Raw genomic sequence first — 18,483 nt, 5'->3', positions numbered from 1 at the left:
GCAATGAAAATTCTGACAAAGCACTCAGTTTACAGAAAAACAATGCTACAACTTTGACAAAATCACATCTTTTTCATTTTAAAGCATTTGACTTTTAAATGTTTAGATTGGTTTTGGGCTATTTTCTTAGTCTCTTAAGAATTGTCTTTTGCTAGTTCATACATTGATTTAATAATTTTAAGTGGTAACCTTTATTTAGGTTGGTCAAATAGGATAAATATTAATATAACTTGATGGCTTACTCTTATCTTACTTTAATTTTCAGTATGCTATATTGAAGCATCAAAGTAGAGTGTTAATATATATACATTATTTTTTCAACAAACAATAATAGAATTTGTATTCAGACATATGTAATATAAATAAGATTCCTATTATGTATTTTATATAGTTTTTAGTTGTCAAAATTGTGGGAGGAGAATCAAACATATTATAAAGTCAAGATTATTGTAAATCATTTTACTTTTCTGACTTTAGTCTGAAAAATGACAGAATCCTTTCAAGCTCTCAAAAACCTCTGAATCACTCTATGTTGAGTTGTTATGAAAATGTTAGAAAGTGGGCTTTAAACCCTTTGAAGACTCCCCCACTGGCTGAGTAGCATGCTAATCTGAATTTATGATGACATATAAATTAATTCCTGGGAGGATAAAAAGGAATTTCAGTGTGCTGAAACTTTAGCAAAGGACCTTTCCCAAAGTGGCTTTTGAAAATGAGGAAATGTTAGAATGTAGTAATTGTCAAATCCTGCTAAAAACCCAAAGAAATATATTCTCTAAATTATTTTTTATTTAAACTGGTATGGGAGTAGATATGAAATGTGTGGGGGGAAGTAAACATAGAACTAAAATTTGGTTCACACACTAGAAATATTTAATACTTTTCAGGTGTTTTTATTTATGTCACACATTGCTCAAATCACAGGCATAGAATTTTAGTTTTTCAAGGAAATTGAAGATCATCTAGCCTCACCATTTATAGATGGAAAGAACATGGACTTCAGAGTTAAATCGACCTACGTTTGAATCCTAGCTCTTTTGTTTTCTTGCTGGGTTTCTTGGGCAATTTATTCAATTTCCTAGCCTTCAGATAGGAAATTGGATCACTTTTTATAATCTGTAATTATAAAAGTATACAGAAAACACATGCAGATAAAGTATACGGTGCTTGACTTGCAAGGTTTAGACATTTCAGTAGACAAAGAGCTCCATTAAAATAATGGATCTTTACAATTCCTATGGACAATGAGCACCCTTTACACAACTGTTAATGCTGCTGAGGCCACAGAGTACGTTTGATTTGTTCTCTTCAACTCCTACCTTCATCTAAATATAGCGAACAGTCCTCCATCTTGAGTCCTTCATAGCAGCCACATTCATAACTTGTAGACTGTTAGATGTTTATTTTCAGAGGAACTATTGATAAAATAGAAAAATAGTTTCTCTGGGAAAAATAAACAGAACAACAACATTGATTCCTAATGAAAGATTCTGAGAAAGAGAAGCTGTTGAAACTCTTGAGCACTGTGGGGAATAGGCGAAGATGGTTTACATTGGTGGGGATCATGTGAAAGGAGAGTGGCACAGACCCAGAATCAGACAGACTGCTGCCAGCAATTTCTGGCTCTACAGAGTCTGTGCCTGCTTTTGCTCACCATTGGACCCCTAGCAAGCTAGCACGGTGCTGGGAACATAATAGGTACTCAGTAAATATTTGTTAAATAAATAAATGCTATTTTAGCTTCCTGCCCAAGGATTTGGCATCCAGAACAGTATTGTGATAATCACTATGTGAATTTCCTCTTAAAAGAAGCAAAGGTGCTGCCTATTTTTATTTCCTTTGAGACCTTAGGCTTGAAAAGTCTCTTTGATATCTAAAATTCAGAGGAAAAGTTGAGTGCTGTTATCCCAAAGGGGAACATTTTTGTGCTAGGTGTGGTCGATCCAGCTTTAAAACACACAAATGGAAACTACTAAATAAGGAAGTGTTTTCTGGTTTGCAGCATGAAAACAACATAGGATAATACAACTTTTTTGTGTAGTATTTTATATACATAGTTTCCTTATTTTTTTATGTCTTTTATAAATAGAAGACAGGCTATAGCAGTAGAAAGTATAGCAAACCATGTAGTGACAAAGTGATTTTTGCTTTAAAAATCAGCTTTAAGAACAGTTTCTTATAGCTAGTGGGAAGCAGCCACATAGCACAGGGAGATCAGCTCCGTGCTTTGTGAGCACCTAGAGGGGTGGGGTAGGGAGGGTGGGAGGGAGACGCAAGAGGGAGGAGATATGGGGATATATGTATATGTATAGCTGATTCACTTTGTTATAAAGCAGAAACTAACACAACAATGTAAAGCAATTATACTCCAATAAAGATGTTAAAAAAAAAACTTTCTCATTGCGTATGTTGGTAAATTGAAATTGTGAGGGGAGGATAAGCTCAAAACCAGGTCTTGTTTAAAAGATACCAGATACAATGTATTTAAACATAAAGGGAAAAAAATCTCCTTCCCTTTTTTAAAAGTTTGGCACTTTATCAGAAAAAGTATAGTAGTACATAGAGCAGTACTGTCCAATGGAATATTCTGTAATGATGAAAATGTTCTGTGTCTACTCTGTCCCATATGGCAGCTACATTGGCCACTGAACGCTAGAAATGTGGCTAATGCAATTGAGGAACTGAACTTTTAATCTCTTAATTTTTTTGTTTTTAAAATTATACCAAAATATTGACTTCTTTTTGGTATATAGTTCTATCAGTTTTGTTTGTTTTTAGGTTTGGTAAATTTTAACACATGTATAGATTCTTTTAACTACCCCCACAGCCAGGACAGCACAGTTCCATCACTCACGTCACTCCAAAATGATTCTTCACTAAATGCAAATACAACTATATCATTCCCCTGCTTAACTTTTCCATGGCTCTCTATTACCTACAGGATAAATTACAGACTATTATTGGCATACAAGAGGCCCCATAATAAAGCAGTTGCCTAATTCTGCAGCCTGTCATCTTTCTCTACTTTTGTGTTTCCATTTGTCATAAATTCTCTGCTTCATGTATCCTTGCTGATTTCTGTTTTTCCTTTAACACTCAGGTATTATCTCCTCTAAGAAGCCTTTTTTGACACATATTCCCAGGAATGAATGGGTGTCTGTTTTCTCTATCCTCTGTTCTAGTACTGCTCCCTGTGACTGTGTCGTGATCAGCTTTGTATCATGAGAATCTCAGTTCCTGGCACATGTAATAAGTGCTTGGTAGGAACTTACCTGGTGGTGCAGTGGTTAAGAATCTGCCTGCCAGTGCAGGAGACTCGGGTTTGATCCCTGGTCCGGGAAGATCCCACATGCTGCAGAGCAACTAAGCCCATGCTCCACAACTACTGAGCCTGTGCCCTAGAGCCCGCGAGCCACAGCTACTGAGCCTGCGTGCCACAACTACTGAAACTCTTGCACCTAGAGCCTGTGCTCCGCAACAAGAGAAGCCACCGCAGTGAGAAGCCCGCGCATCGCAACTAAGAGTAGCCCCCGCTTGCTGCAACTAGAGAAAGCCCGCGCGCAGCAATGAAGACCCAATGCAGCCAAAAATAAATAAATGCTTGATAAATATTCGTTGTTCAGTGTTTACTTTTATATGACTTGCTGCTGCAAAGAACTACTTTCCTGTCTATTTACTCATATGATCCTTATAACAACCCTGGAAGATAATAGGTCACATTTCTTCATTTTTCAGATGGTAGAACTAATGAGTGTGGTTGACTAATAAGTGGAGAATTGACACTGGAACTCAAACCTTCTGACTCCCAATCCAGTTTGTGTGTGTGTGTGTGACTACTTCATAAATCTTTGTAACCTGTTAGCAAAAGAGATGCAGGGTAAGATGTCCCGGTAGTAGTTAAATTTATATACAGTTGCTGAGCTTTAAGAATACAATCATTGTTTTTATAATCAAATCAGGCAGAACAATAAAGATGTTCTTATTTTGAACAAAAACAATACTAGACTGTAGTGACTTAGAAGGTTATAGAAATATTTGCTGCAAAACCCTATGAATGTTGCCAGCATGTTTATACATTTTCTTGCCAACAAAGTTGTTTTAATTGAACATTTTAAAACTTTAAACTTCATATCAAATTTGTTTTCTGTAGCTGATCCTGTTTCCTATGTTAACTTTTGAATTGGTAGAGTGTGGAGTGTTGGAATAAGTTGTGAAAGGAGATGGAAGAAAGAGTACTTTGTTCTCTGTTATGAAATTCTAGGGCACGTTTTGTCTATATACGTTTCAAATGCCTGATCAGTACGTGAGTCACGTATACCTACATAGAGCTTTACCATTCCTGTAGGTACACAAGACATTTTGTGTTTCTTTCCAAAGAGAATAGTAAAGATGAGAACTATTAGAGAACCTCCATTTGAATTATTTTTCGTTCTTTTTTTTAATATGGTTTTTATTCTTCAATTTGTTAATATGGTGTATCACATTGATTGATTTGTGTATATTGAAGAATCCTTGCATCCCTGGGATAAATCCCACTTGATCATGGTGTATGATCCTTTTAATGTGTTGTTGGATTCTGTTTGCTAGTATTTTGTTGAGGATGTTTGCATCTATATTCATCAGTGATATTGGACTGTAATTTTCTTTTTCTGTAGTATCTATGTCTGGTTTTGGTATCAGGATGATGGTGGCCTCATAGAATGAGTTTGGGAATGTTCCTTCCCCTGCACATTTTTGGAAGAGTTTGAGAAGGATGGGTGTTAGCTCTTCTCTAAATGTTTGATAGAATTCACCTGTGTAGCTATCTGGTCCTGGACTTTTGTTTGTTGGGAAGATTTTTATTTACAGTTTCAATTTCATTACTTGTGATTGGTCTGTTCATATTTCCTCTTTCTTCCTGGTTCAGTCTTGGAAGGTTATACCTTTCTAAGAATTTGTCCATTTCTTCCAGGTTGTCCATTTTATTGGCGTAGAGTTGCTTGTAGTAGTCTCTTAAGATGCTTTGTATTTCTGTGCTGTCTGTTGTAACTTCTCCTTTTTCATTTCTAATTTTATTGATTTGAGTCCTCTCCCTCTTTTTCTTGATGAGTCTGGCAAATGGTTTATCAATTTTGTTTATCTTCTCAAAGAGCCAGCTTTTACTTTTATTGATCTTTGCTATTGTTTTCTTTGTTTCTATTTCATTTATTTCTGCTCTGATCTTTATGGTTTATTTCCTTCTGCTAACTTTGGGTTTTGTTTGTTCTTCTTTCTCTACTTCCTTTAGGTGTACGGTTAGATTGTTTATTTGAGATTTTTCTTGTTTCTTGGGGTAGGCTTGTAGAGCTATAAACGTCCCTCTTACAACTGCTTTTGCTGCATCCCGTAGGTTTTGGATTGTCGTGTTTTCATTGTCATTTGTCTCTAGGTATTTTTTGGTTTCCTGTTTGATTTCTTCAGTGATCGCTTGGTTATTTAGTAACGTATTGTTTAACCTCCATGTGTTTGTGTTTTTTACGTTTTTTTCCCTGTAATTGATTTCTAATCTCGTAGCGTTGTGGCCAGAAAAGATGCTTGATATGGTTTCAATTTTCTTAAAATTACTGAGGCTTGATTTGTGACACAGGATGTGATCTATCCTGGAGAATGTTCCATGTGCACTTGAGAAGAAAGTGTAATCTGCTGTTTTTGGATGGAATGTCCTATAAATAGCAATTAAATCTATCTGGTCTATTGTGTCATTTAAAGCTTGTGTTTCCTTATTAATTTTCTGTTTGGATGATCTGTCCATTGGTGTAAGTGAGGTGTTAAAGTCCCCCACTATTAGTATGTTACTGTCAATTTCCTCTTCTTTGGCTGTTAGCAGTTGCCTTATGTATTGAGGTGTTCCTATGTTGGGTGCATATATATTTATAGTTGTTATGTCTTCTCCTTGGTTTGATTTATTGATCATTATGTAGTGTCCTTCCTTGTGTCTTGTAACATTTCTTTACTTTAAAGTCTGTTTTATCTGATATGAGTATTGCTACTCCAGCTTTCTTTTGGTATCCATTTGCATGGAATATCTTTTTCCATCCCCTCACTTTCAGTCTGTATGTGTCCCTAGGTCTGAAGTGGGTCTCTTGTAGACAGCATATATATGGGTCTTGTTTTTGTATCCATTCAATGAGCCTGTGTCTTTTGGTTGGAGCGTTTAATCCATTCACGTTTAAGGTAATTATCAATATGTATGTTCCTTTTACCATTTTCTTAATCATTCTGGTTTGTTTTTGTAGGTCCTTTTCTTCTCTTGTGGTTCCCACTTAGAGAATTTCCTTTAGCATTTGTTGTAGAGCTGGTTTGGTGGTGCTGAATTCTCTTAGCTTTTGCTTGTCTGTAAAGCTTTTGATTTCTCCATCAAATCTGAATGAGATCCTTGCTGGGTAGAGTAATCTTGGTTGCAGGTTTTTCTCCTTCATCACTTTAAGTATATCCTGCCACTCCCTTCTGGCTTGTAGAGTTTCTGCTGAGCAATCAGCTGTTTTCCTTATGGGAGTTCCCTTGTATGTTATTTGTCATTTTCCCCTTGCTGCTTTCAATAATTTTTCTTTGTCTTTAACTTTTGATAGTTTGATTACTATGTGTCTTGGCATGTTTCTCTTTGGGTTTATCCTGTATGGGACTGTCTGTGCTTCCTGGACTTGGGTGGCTCTTTCCTTTCCCATGTTAGGAATGTTTTTGACTATAATCTCTTCAAATATTTTCTTGGGTCCTTTCTCTCTCTCTTCTCCTTTTGGGACCTCTGTAATGAAAATGTTGTTGCGTTTAATGTTGTCCCAGAGGTCTCTTAGGCTGTCTTCATGTCTTTGCATTATTTTCTCTTTATTTTGTTCTGTAGCAGTGAATTCCACCCTTCTGTCCTCCAGGTCACTTATCCATTCTTCTGCCTCAGTTATTCTGCTATTGATTCCTTCTAGTGTATTTTTCATTTCAATTATTGTATTGTTCATCTCTGTTGGTTTGTTCTTTAATTCTTCTAGGTTTTTGTTAAACACTTCTTGCATCTTATCGATCTTTGCCTCCATTCTTTTTTGAGGTCCTGGATCATCTTCACTATCATTATTCTGAATTCTTTTTCTGGAAGGTTACCTATCTCCACTTCATTTAGTTGTTTTTCTGGGGTTTTATCTTGTTCCTTCATCTGGTAAATAGCCCTCTGCCTTTTCATCTTGTCTATCTATTTGTTTCATTCTTGACGGTGGTGAGATGATTGATATTTTTAAGTTCCAGGTCGTGTAATTTAATTAAACTGACTTCTGAAATTTTCTTCTGAAAGGTTTCACTGGAAGAAAAAAATGCAACCATTATTTATGACCCTAAACTGCAGACTCCAAAGACCCTACAGGAAGCCATTGATGACATGGGCTTTGATGCTGTTCTGCACAATCCTAAGCCGCTCCCTGTTTTAACTGAGACCTTGTTTCTGACTGTTACTGCTTCACTGGCTCCACCATGGGAGCATATCCAAAGAACGTTGCTCAAGACGAAGGGTGTGACAGACATTAAAATTTCCCCTCAGCAGAGAACTGCAGTGGTGATAATAATCCCTTCTATAGTGAATGCCAGTCAGATAGTAGAGCTGGTTCCGGCTCTCAGTTTAGATCCAGGAATTCTGGAGAAAACATCAGGAATTTGCGAAGATTTCAGTATGGCTCAAGCAGGCGAAGTCATGCTAAAGATGAAGGTGGAAGGGATGACCTGCCATTCATGTACTAGCACCATTGAAGGAAAAATTGGGAAACTGCAAGGTGTTCAGCGAATTAAAGGTAGTATGCCTGATGTTATTTGTTTGATTGATTTGCAAGGCTTAGTTTTCTGTTTTGGCCTTTTTAACTTTTGCTTTTTTCTTAAGCATGGGTTTTGAATGTGTGGGACTAGAATGTTACTGCTTCATTGAAGTCTGAGGTACAGTGTATTCCCAGCATTAATGTTAGTAAAGTTAATGGTTATAAATAAAAGCTATGTGAATCTTGAACTAGCATAAAAGGCAGCCAGGGTGGTGATTCATGAAGTTCAGGTTTCTTAACACAACATGCCTAGGGTCCTCTTGACCTCTAATATGTTTCTATTCAGGCATGCAGAAACTTGGAGACCACAAATGTAGTGGTCACATCTTTTACTTTCTTACTATTCCATATCATTAACATTTTCTGAAAAGAACAGAATTATTTTAAGAAAGGATAATGAGAACAATGAGAGAAACAGTTATATATGGTATTGATTTGGTCGACAGAATGTTTTCTGAAGTGGCCCAGGAATGACTGAACTAAATAATTATTTTCCTTTTTATTAACTAGTTTCCCTGGACAATCAAGAAGCTACTGTTGTTTATCAACCTCATCTTATCACAGCAGAGGAAATAAAAAAGCAGATTGAAGCTGTGGGCTTTCCAGCATTCATCAAAAAACAGCCCAAGTACCTCAAACTGGGAGCTATTGATATAGATCGTCTAAAGAACACACCAGTCAAATCCTCAGAAGGATCACAGCAAAGGAGTCCTTCATATACCAATAATTCAACAGTCATTTTCATCATAGATGGCATGCACTGTAAATCATGTGTGTCAAATATTGAAAGTGCTTTATCTGCACTCCAGTATGTAAGCAGTGTAGTCGTTTCTTTAGAGAATAGAACTGCCACAATAAAGTACAAGGCAAGTTTAGTCACTCCAGAAACTCTGAGAAAAGCAATAGAGGCCATATCACCAGGGCAATATAGAGTTAGTAGTACAAATGAAATTGAGAGTACTTCAAACTCTCCCTCCAGCTCATCTCTTCAAAAGAGTCCTTTGAACATAGTTAGCCAGCCTCTGACTCAAGAAACCGTGATAAACATTGATGGCATGACTTGTAATTCTTGTGTGCAGTCTATTGAGGGTGTCATATTAAAAAAGGCAGGTGTAAAATCCATACGAGTATCACTTGCAAATGGTAAAGGGACTGTTGAGTATGATCCTTTACTAACCTCTCCAGAAACCTTGAGAGAAGCAATAGAAGACATGGGATTTGATGCTTGCTTGTCAGGTAATATCATTTTTTTCTTTGATTCCTTTAATGTTCTTTTATTAACACTTTGCTGGTTCTTTTGGCTTTTATCAATGAGAAATGAGTAATAGGCACTGCTATTCCACTTTTTGGAAATAAGACATATGGAAGTAGTCAGCAGTGTATACAAGGATGCATAAGGATGTTTGCCTAATTATTTATAATATTTAAAAACTAGAAACATTAAATAAAGCATGATACCTTCATATGATGAAATGCTAAGAAGCCATAAAAAATTATGGTATTGAAGATACTTAATGCCACGGGAAAGTGTCTGAGATATTTTGTTAACTGAAAAAAAAGCAAGCAAAAAAGCTGTATGTTCAGTATGATCAAAATTTTATAAACACATGTATAAGGATTTATACCATGTATATGTTATTTATGTATATGAATGAATAAAATTCCTGGTAGGACATGAACTAAATTTTAACAGTAGTTATTTGTGAGTGTAGTTATTTGTGAGTGGTAGGATAAAGGTGATATTTTGTTTTCAATTTGCTTTCTTATGTATTTTAAGTTTGTGTGTGTGTGTGTGACAAGGATGTATGTATGTTTGTTTGTATGTATTTTTGTATATATAATATGGGAGAAGCAAATGTTATTTTAAAAAGAAAAAAGTAGAAATAAATAATAGAATTTTAACTGTAGTTTTGAATTTAGGCATTCAAATGAACCTGACTCTAGAACTGGCCCAAAGTCTTCCTGTTTCCTGGCAACACTTTGAACTAAAACCAAAGACGTATATCCAATGGAATTTGCCCATGTGAACTTGTTTTAAACTAGAATTGAACCTCGCCTTGAATTAAACTGGAAATTCCCTAAATGAAATTTCTTGCTGTAAATAATAATGGAAAAGTTGAATAACTAATTTCTAGACAATGTCATTAACCTTTGCTCTTCTGATCAGAATGAAAGATATCAAATAGCAGTGTGCTCTTTTCAAGCTCACTAAAACTGAGAAGCATAAAAAATTAGTCACATGCTCAAATTATTATGGTAGATAAGTGTCAGTGGAAAAGGACCCAGAGATATAAACATTCTTAATTTTCATGTTCATGACAAATGGTAGAAATTATAGAACTGTCATTTCTTAAAGTCAAGATGTAGTTCACATACCATAAATTCACCCTTTTAAAGTACACAATCCAGTGGTTATTAGTATATTCATAGGAATTTTCAGCCATTACCATTATGTAATTTTAGAACATTTTTATCAGCCTCCCAAAGAAACCTCATACTGGTTAGCAGTCACTCCCCATTTCCCCTTCACCTCCCCCTAGCCCAGCAGCCCCTTTTATCTACTGTTCTGTTTTCTGGCTTTATGAATTTGACAACTTTAAGTACCATATAAGTAGAGTCAGAATATTTGTCCCTTTGTATTTAACGTCTTTCACTTAGCATAATGTTTTCAAGATAACAAATGTTCATCCATGTTTGTGATATGTATCAGTACTTCATTCCTTTTTACTGCTGAATAGTATACCATTGTATGCATATACTTCATTTTGTCTCTCCATTCATCAGTTGATGGAGATTTGGGTTGTTTCCACTCCTTGGCTATCATGAATAATGTTGTGATGAGCATTTGTTACAAGTTTTTGCATGAATATATTTTTTTATTTCTCCTTGGTATATACTAGGAGTGGAATTTCTAGGTCATATGGTGAATATGTTTAACTTTTTCAGTAACTGCCAAGCTGTTTTCCAAAATGGCTGCACCATTTTATATTCTCACTTAGAAGTCTCACTTTGATAAAGAAGATCTCAAAAGACCAAGATTCTTGTGCCTTAAAAAAGATGCACACACACACATACGTGAATACGCGTGCACACTGGAATACTACTCAGCCATAAGAAATGAAATAGTGTCATTTGTAGCAACATGGATGGACCTAGAGATTATCATACTAAGTGAAGTGAGTCAAAGATAAATATCATATGATCTCACTTATATGTGGAATCTAAAAAAAATGATTCAAATGAACTTATTTACAAAACAGAAACAGACTCACAGACATAAAAAACAAACTTATGGCTACCAAAGGGGAAATGGGGGGAGAGATAAATTAGGAATTTGGAATTAACAGATACACACTACTGTATATAAAATAATAAACAACAAGGACCCCTGTATAGCACAGGGAACTATATTCAATATCTTGTAATACCCTATAATGGAAAAGAATCTGAAAAAGATGATATATATCTGAAAAAGAATATATATATCTGGTTGATAACAAATGACTGCATTGTGTGTTTCTACTAGAGATCAGAGTTTAAGATGTCACCAGAATTGTGGCTACCCATTTTCTGAATGCCAGGGTCAGTGCTGATCCAGGCTTCACAGTCTGCCACTCTGACCTGTTCCTAGAGGTACAGGGATCAGTGCATTTCGCCTTCATGTTATACCAGTCCTGGGTGGGCCATAAATGTTAAAGGAGGTAGTGAGAAAAATGGGAGGTGTTTTTTTATCATGACCATCAATCTCATCATTCTCTTAAAAAGACATAGTATATGAAGTTGTCTTCACTAACCAGTTAAAGCAAACACAATACTCAAATTCCTTTTCCTTTTTTGTAACTTTTTTATCTTTAATTTCAAACTTACAGAAAAACTACAAGAATAGTACAAAGAATTCCTGTTTACCAATTTTACTCAGATTCCACAGTTGTTAATATTTTGCCACATTTGTTTTATCATTCTCTTTCTCTGTCGACAGAGACATATATTCAAACACACATTACCCACACACGTATATACCATTTTATGAATCATTTGAGAGTAAGTTGCAGACATGATGTTTCTAATTGTTTTTAAGCCATTTTCTGATTATGTATTTATTCTTCATATTACTTTAGACTGAACCTGCCAGTTTTTTTTTTTTTTTTTTTTTTCTTGCGTTATGCGGGCCTCTCACTGTTGTGGCCTCTCCCATTTGCGGAGCACAGGCTCCGGACGCGCAGGCCCAGCGGCCATGGCTCACGGGCCCAGCCGCTCCGCGGCATGTGGGATCCTCCCGAAACGGGGCACGAACCCGCGTCTCCTGCATCGGCAGGCGGACTCTCAAGCACCGCGCCACCAGGGAAGCCCGAACCTGCCAGTTTTGAGGATCAGATTGGAAACCCTTTCTTAAAATTTTTGGAATCTTTTCTGATTGTTGCCTCAAGTGCAGGAGAGTCAGCCTTCCTTTTGAATTCATTTAAGCATAAGTAGTGTGGCTACAGCTTATAGAAAAGCTAATTTAAAGAAACTAGCCATTTAATTCATTGTGGCTCTTTAACACCTGTACTGCCTTTGTGGCAGATGGAAGGTTTTGCTCTTCTTGCCACACTCACTGGGGTAAAGGTCACAATTTTATGAATCTTTGTTGAGAAGTCACGCCAATGTAGCTAAAAGGGATCACCTTGGGGCTTCCCTGGTGGCTCAGTGGTTAAGAATCCGCCTGCCAATGCAGGGGACATGGGTTCAAGCCCTGGTCCGGGAAGATCCCACATGCCGTGGAGCAACTAAGCCCATAGGCCACAACTAGTGAGCCTGCGCTCTAGAGCCCGTGAGCCACAACCACAACAAGAGAAGCCACCGCAATGAGAAGCCCACGCACAGCAACGAAGAGTAGCCCCCGCTCGCCGCAACTAGAGAAAGCCCACGCACAGCAACAGACCCAATGCAGCCAAAAAGAAAAGGAATCACCTCTATGACTTATTTTAATTTAATACTGTACTTCTAGAGTGTGAAAATTGTAGATGGTATTTAGGTTACTTCTGGTACCTGAAAGAACTAAATTACTCTGGAACAAGACTTAAAGTAATTGGTAGTATAAACTTTTTTCATTGTCCAAGTTCAGAATTAAGTCTTGATAGTAATAATTATGAGAGAATGAATAAGCTCCTGGCTAGATTAAAATAATGTTTTTTTTCAAAGCCAAAGCTATTTCCTTTGGGCAAATGAGCCTCCTTTTTGAATTTTTGGTACTATTTGGTAAATTTTGTCCTCTTTGTTCTAAATAATGCTCTAGTAATCTTAATGAATATCGTTTTCTGAACTGATCCACTTAAGACCAGAGACTGACTCATTTCGGAATTGGGAGAATCTTGTCCTTTGCTATTCAGAGTGTCCTTTGCTCTACTCAGACTGAAAGTACTGCCGTCACCTGGAAGCTTGTTGGAAAAGTAGAGTCTCAGGCCCCACCCTAAATCAGAACCTGCATTTTAACAAGATCTCCCAGGTGATGGTATGTGTGTTAAAATTTAAGAGCCATTATTATAACTGATTTGAGAAGTCTAGATCATTATTCATTAGGGAAATGCTCAGGCTTTTGTTAAAGTTTCTTCAAAAGATGCCCTTCAGCACCCTAAAACCCAACTCTGCTATGCAAGCTTTCCTCTGTCAGCTAGCCAAACAGACCTGAACCAGTTTTTTGCCCAAGGGGAAGAAATAACAAGTTAGGTTAGTGGAAATTTCCACATCACTTCTTTTCCTCCTTATCTGTGCAGGAGAGTAGAAACTCTAGCTTTTTTGCATGTATTGATACATGGATGTGCAAAAGGGAGTACTTTCTCCCTTCTTGGGAGGTGATTAATACTGCAGTGGATAAAGTAAAACAGAATAGCAACTTTTCTGAGACTGCAGGGGAGCTTCTTGGATGACAGAAGCTTTCCACTGTTTCACAGTCCATAAACATTCTATGGAAAGAGTCTCTGAACACTCCTTTGCGAAAAATGAATATTACTGCTGACTTACTCTTTGCCTCTTCTTCCATTGTCCACAAAGGCATTTTAATTTTAAAAATACGATATATTGGTGTTAAAAGTTCAAACATACAGAAGTGTCTGTAGAGGAAATTTGTTCATCTGTCTGTTATTCTGTCCCTGCTTTAACCCCATTCCCCAGAAGGAGCCACCATTAATAGTTTGGTAAGTGCCCTCCTAGGCTTTCTTTTGCAGGTTCTCATATATACACTCTAACAATTTTTAAATGACATTATACTTCAATGCTGTTTTGCCGACTGCTTTTGGTTCCACTTACTATATCACGAATTGCTTTACTGCCAGTATGTAAATTAACATAATGATAAAAATTCCTAATAAAAATAAGAGCTATTAACAAACCATTGTCTACTTGGGTTTGGGGTAGAGATAATGGCTTGAAGATATTGATGTAAAGTTTTATTTATTCAGTTAGTTCAGATTTTCCCGAGAATTAGGATGGGCAGTGTTGAACTTGGAAGTCACTTCCTAGAAAGTGTAGAGATAACATTGCACCGGGCTTTAGGTCCATTACAGTTTTAAAGGAGTGGATTGACAGTGCCAGGAGGTGTGGATTGTGATGAGTGACAAGGATGCAGCTGGAGAATACCTCAAATGAAAAGAATCTTTTCCTGTCCACCAGATACAAATGAGCCACTGGTAGTAATAGCTCAGTCCTCATCGGAAATGCCACTTTTGACCTCAACTAATGAATTTCATACCAAAATGATGACACCAATTCATGACAAAGAGGAGGCAAAGACCTCATCTAAGTGTTACATACAGGTCACTGGTATGACTTGTGCTTCCTGTGTAGCAAACATTGAACGGAATTTAAGACGAGAAGAAGGTAAGACACTCTTAAAGCCTGTTACTTTATGTACTAGTTTGAGGACTCTGTCCTTTTTGTCCTCTTATGTGTTTTGTAACCATGTTTATGACTCTTGCCAAGGCCTCATAAAGACTATCAGTGATTTTCAGGACAACCTTGACTTCCTGACAACCAGTTTTTTTTAGTGTTTTGTTCCCTTAGATATAGTTCCTGTCTTGTTTACCTCATGGCCACATTTTAATATCAATGAAGTTTGTAGTCAAATAGCAAAAGGAAATGCATAAGATTACTATTCTTTATGGACCTTGGCTGCAATGGATGTTAAGAAACATGAATTTTCTAATAAAGATATGCTTAAAACTAACAACTACAATCCATAAGTTTCAATATTACTAAGTCCAGGCCAAACACTGGACCAAAGCCAAGTTTGTTTAGAATTGTTCTCTTCCAACAATTTGATCACTGATCTTTGCTTGCAGTAAAAGTGTTCAAAAGTTACTTAATATTGTGTACAAGTTGTCATTTTAGGTTACAAATTCTTAGAATAGCTATAATATATATATATTTAATTTTTGAATTTTATTTTATTTTTTATACAGCAGGTGCTTATTAGTTATCCATTTTATACATATTAGTGTATATATGTCAATCCCAATCTCTTAATTCATCACACCACCACCCCCTCACCACTTTCCGTCCTTGGTGTCCATACGTTGTTCTCTGCATCTGTGTCTCAACTTCTGCCCTGCAAACTGGTTCATCTGCACCATTTTTCTAGGTTCCACATATATGCATTAATATACGATATTTGTTTTTCTCTTTCTGACTTACTTCACTGTGCTTGACAGTCTCTAGATCCATCCACGTCTCTACAAATGACCCGATTTCATTCCTTTTTATGGCTGAGTAATATTCCCTTGTATATATGTACCACATCTTCTTTATCCATTTGTCTGTTGATGGGCATTTAGGTTGCTTCCATGACCTGGCTATTGTAAATAGTGCTGCAAGGAACATTGGGGTGCATGTGTCTTTTTGAATTATGGTTTTCTCTGGGTATATGCCCAGTAGTGGGATTGCTGGGTCATATGGTAATTCTATTTTTAGTTTTTTAAGGAACCTCCGTACTGTTCTCCATAGTGGCTCTATCAATTTACATTCCCACCAACAGTGCAAGAGGGTTCCCTTTTCTCCACAGCCTCTCCAGCATTTATTGTTTGTAGATTTTTTGATGGTGGCCATTCTGACTGGTGTGAGGTGTTACCTCATTGTAGTTTTGCTTTACATTTCTCTAATGATTAGTGATGTTGAACATCCTTTCATCTGTGTGTTGGCCATCTGTATACCTTCTTTGGAGAAATGTCTATTTAGTTCTTCTGCCCATTTTTGGATTGGGTTCTTTGTTTTTCTTGATTTGTTTTTTTTTTGTGGTACGCGGACCTCTCACTGCTGCGGCCTCTTCTGTTGTGGAGCACAGGCTCAGGACGTGCAGGCTCAGTGGCCATGGCTCACGGGCCTAGCCGCTCCGCAGCATGTGGGATCCTCCTGGACCGGGGCACGAACCCGTGTCCCCTGCATCGTCAGGTGGACTCTCAACCACTGCGCCACCAGGGAAGCCCTGTTTTTCTTGATATTGAGCTGCATGAGCTGCTTGTATATTTAGGAGATTAATCCTTTGTCACTTGCTTTGTTTGCAGATATTTTCTCCCATTCTGAGGGTTGTCTTTATGTCTTGTTTGTAGTTTCCTTTGATTTGCAAAAGCTTTTAACTATCATTTGGCCCCACTTGTTTATTTTTGTTTTTATTTTCATTACTCTAACAGGTGGATCAAAAAAGATCTTGCTGCGACTTATGTCAAAGAGTGTTCTTCCTGTGTTTTCCTCTAAGAGTTTTATAGTGTCCGGTCTTACATTTAGGTCTTTAATCCATTTTGAGTTTATTTTTGTGTATGGTGTTAGGGAGTGTTCTAATTTCATTCTTTTACATGTAGTTGTTCAGTTTTCCCAGCACCAATTACTGAAGACACTGTCTTTTCTCCACTGTATATCCTTGTCTCCTTTGTCATAGATTAGTTAACCATAGGTGTGTGGGTTTATCTCTGGGCTTTCTATCGTGTTCCATTGATCTATATTTCTGTTTGTGTGCTAGTACCATATTGTCTTGATTACTGTCCCTTTATAGTATAGTCTGAAGTCAAGGAGTGTGATTCCTCCAGCTCTGTTTTTTTCCCTCAAGACTACTTTGGCTATAAGGGGTCTTTTGTGTCTCCATACAAATTTTAAGATTTTTTGTTCTAGTTCTGTAAAAAAAATGCTATTGGTAATTTGATAGGGATTGCATTGAATCTGTAGATTGCTTTGGGTAGTATCGTCATTTTCACGATATTGATTCTTCCAATCCAAGAACATGGTGTATCTGTCCATCTGTTTGTATCATCTTTAATTTCTTTCATCACTGTCTTATAGTTTCCTGCATACAGGTCTTTTGTCTCCCTAGGTAGGTTTATTCCTAGGTATTTTGTTCTTTGTGTTGCAGTGGTAAATGGGAGTGTTTCCTTAATTTCTCTTTCTGATCTTTTGTTGTTAGTGTATCGGAATGCAGAGATTTCTGTCCATTAATTTTGTATCCTGCAACTTTACCAAATTCATTGTTTAGCTCTAGTAGTTTTCTGGTGGCATCTTTAGGATTCTCTATGTATAGTATCATGTCATTGGCAAACAGTGACAGTTTTACTTCTTCTTTTCCAATTTATATTCCTTTTATTTCTTTTTCTTCTCTGATTGCTGTGGCTAGGACTTCCAAAACTGTGTTGAATAATAGTGGCAAGAGTGGTCATCCTTGTCTTGTTCCTGATCTTAGAGGAAATGGTTTCAGTTTTTCACCATTGAGAATGATGTTTGCTGTGGGTTTGTTGTATATGGCCTTTATTATGTTGAGGTAGGTTCCCTCTAGGCCCACTTTCTGGAGAGTTTTTATCCTAAATGGGTGTTGACTTTTGTCAAAAGCTTTTTCTGCATCCATTGAGATGATCCTATGGTTTTTATTTTTCCATTTGTTAATATGGTGTATCACATTGATTGATTTGCATATATTGAAGAATCCTTGCCTCCCTGAGATAAATCCCACTTGATCATGGTGTGTGATCCTTTTAATGTGTTGTTGGATTCTGTTTGCTAATATTTTGTTGAGGATGTTTGCATGTATATTCATGAGTGATACTGGTGTGTAATTTTCCTTTTTTTGTAGCATCTTTGTCTGATTTTGGTATCAGGGTGATGGTGACCTCATAGAATGAGTTTGGGAATGTTCCTTCCCCTGCACATTTTTGGAAGAGTTTGAGAAGGATGGGTGTTAGCTCTTCTCTAAATGTTTGATAAATTCATCTGTGTAGCCATCTGGTCCTGAACTTTTGTTAGTTGGAAGAGTTTTAGTCACAGTTTCAATTTCATTACTTGTGATTGGTCTGTTCATATTTCCTCTTTCTTCCTGGTTCAGTCTTGGAAGGTTATACCTTTCTAAGAATTTGTCCATTTCTTCCAGGTCGTCCATTTTATTGGCACAGAGTTGCTTGTAGTAGTCTCTCAGGATGCTTTGTATTTCTGTGGTGTCTGTTGTAACTTCTCCTTTTTCATTTCTAATTTTATTGATTTGAGTTCTCTCCCTCTTTTTCTTGATGAGTCTGGCTAATGGTTTATCAGTTTTGTTTATCTTTTCAGAGAGCCATCTTTTAGTTTTATTGATGTTTGCTACTGTTTTCTTTGTTTCTATTTCATTTATTTCTGCTCTGATCTTTATGATTCCTTTCCTTCTGCTAACTTTGGATTTTGTTTGTTCTTCTTT

The 18,483-nt window shown here is 36.8% G+C and overlaps 1 protein-coding gene across 2 annotated transcripts in view; it reads left to right on the top strand.

Annotated features, from left to right (window-relative positions):
* ATP7A (ATPase copper transporting alpha) overlaps positions 1-18,483 on the top strand; it is an 84,844-nt gene that overhangs the window by 14,587 nt on the left and 51,774 nt on the right. For both annotated transcript variants that reach the window (XM_007447351.1, XM_007447350.1), the window contains exons 2-4: positions 7,295-7,784; positions 8,316-9,041; positions 14,454-14,660. In XM_007447351.1, coding sequence (XP_007447413.1) covers positions 7,295-7,784; positions 8,316-9,041; positions 14,454-14,660 — 1,423 coding nt within the window. The remainder of the gene's footprint in view (positions 1-7,294; positions 7,785-8,315; positions 9,042-14,453; positions 14,661-18,483) is intronic.

The sequence above is a fragment of the Lipotes vexillifer genome, unplaced genomic scaffold (genome assembly GCF_000442215.2).
Source record: "Lipotes vexillifer unplaced genomic scaffold, Lipotes_vexillifer_v1.1 scaffold945, whole genome shotgun sequence".
NCBI lineage: Eukaryota > Metazoa > Chordata > Mammalia > Artiodactyla > Lipotidae > Lipotes > Lipotes vexillifer.
The sequence above is the reverse complement of the archived record's forward strand: the minus strand, read 5'-3'. Positions and strand labels throughout refer to the sequence as shown.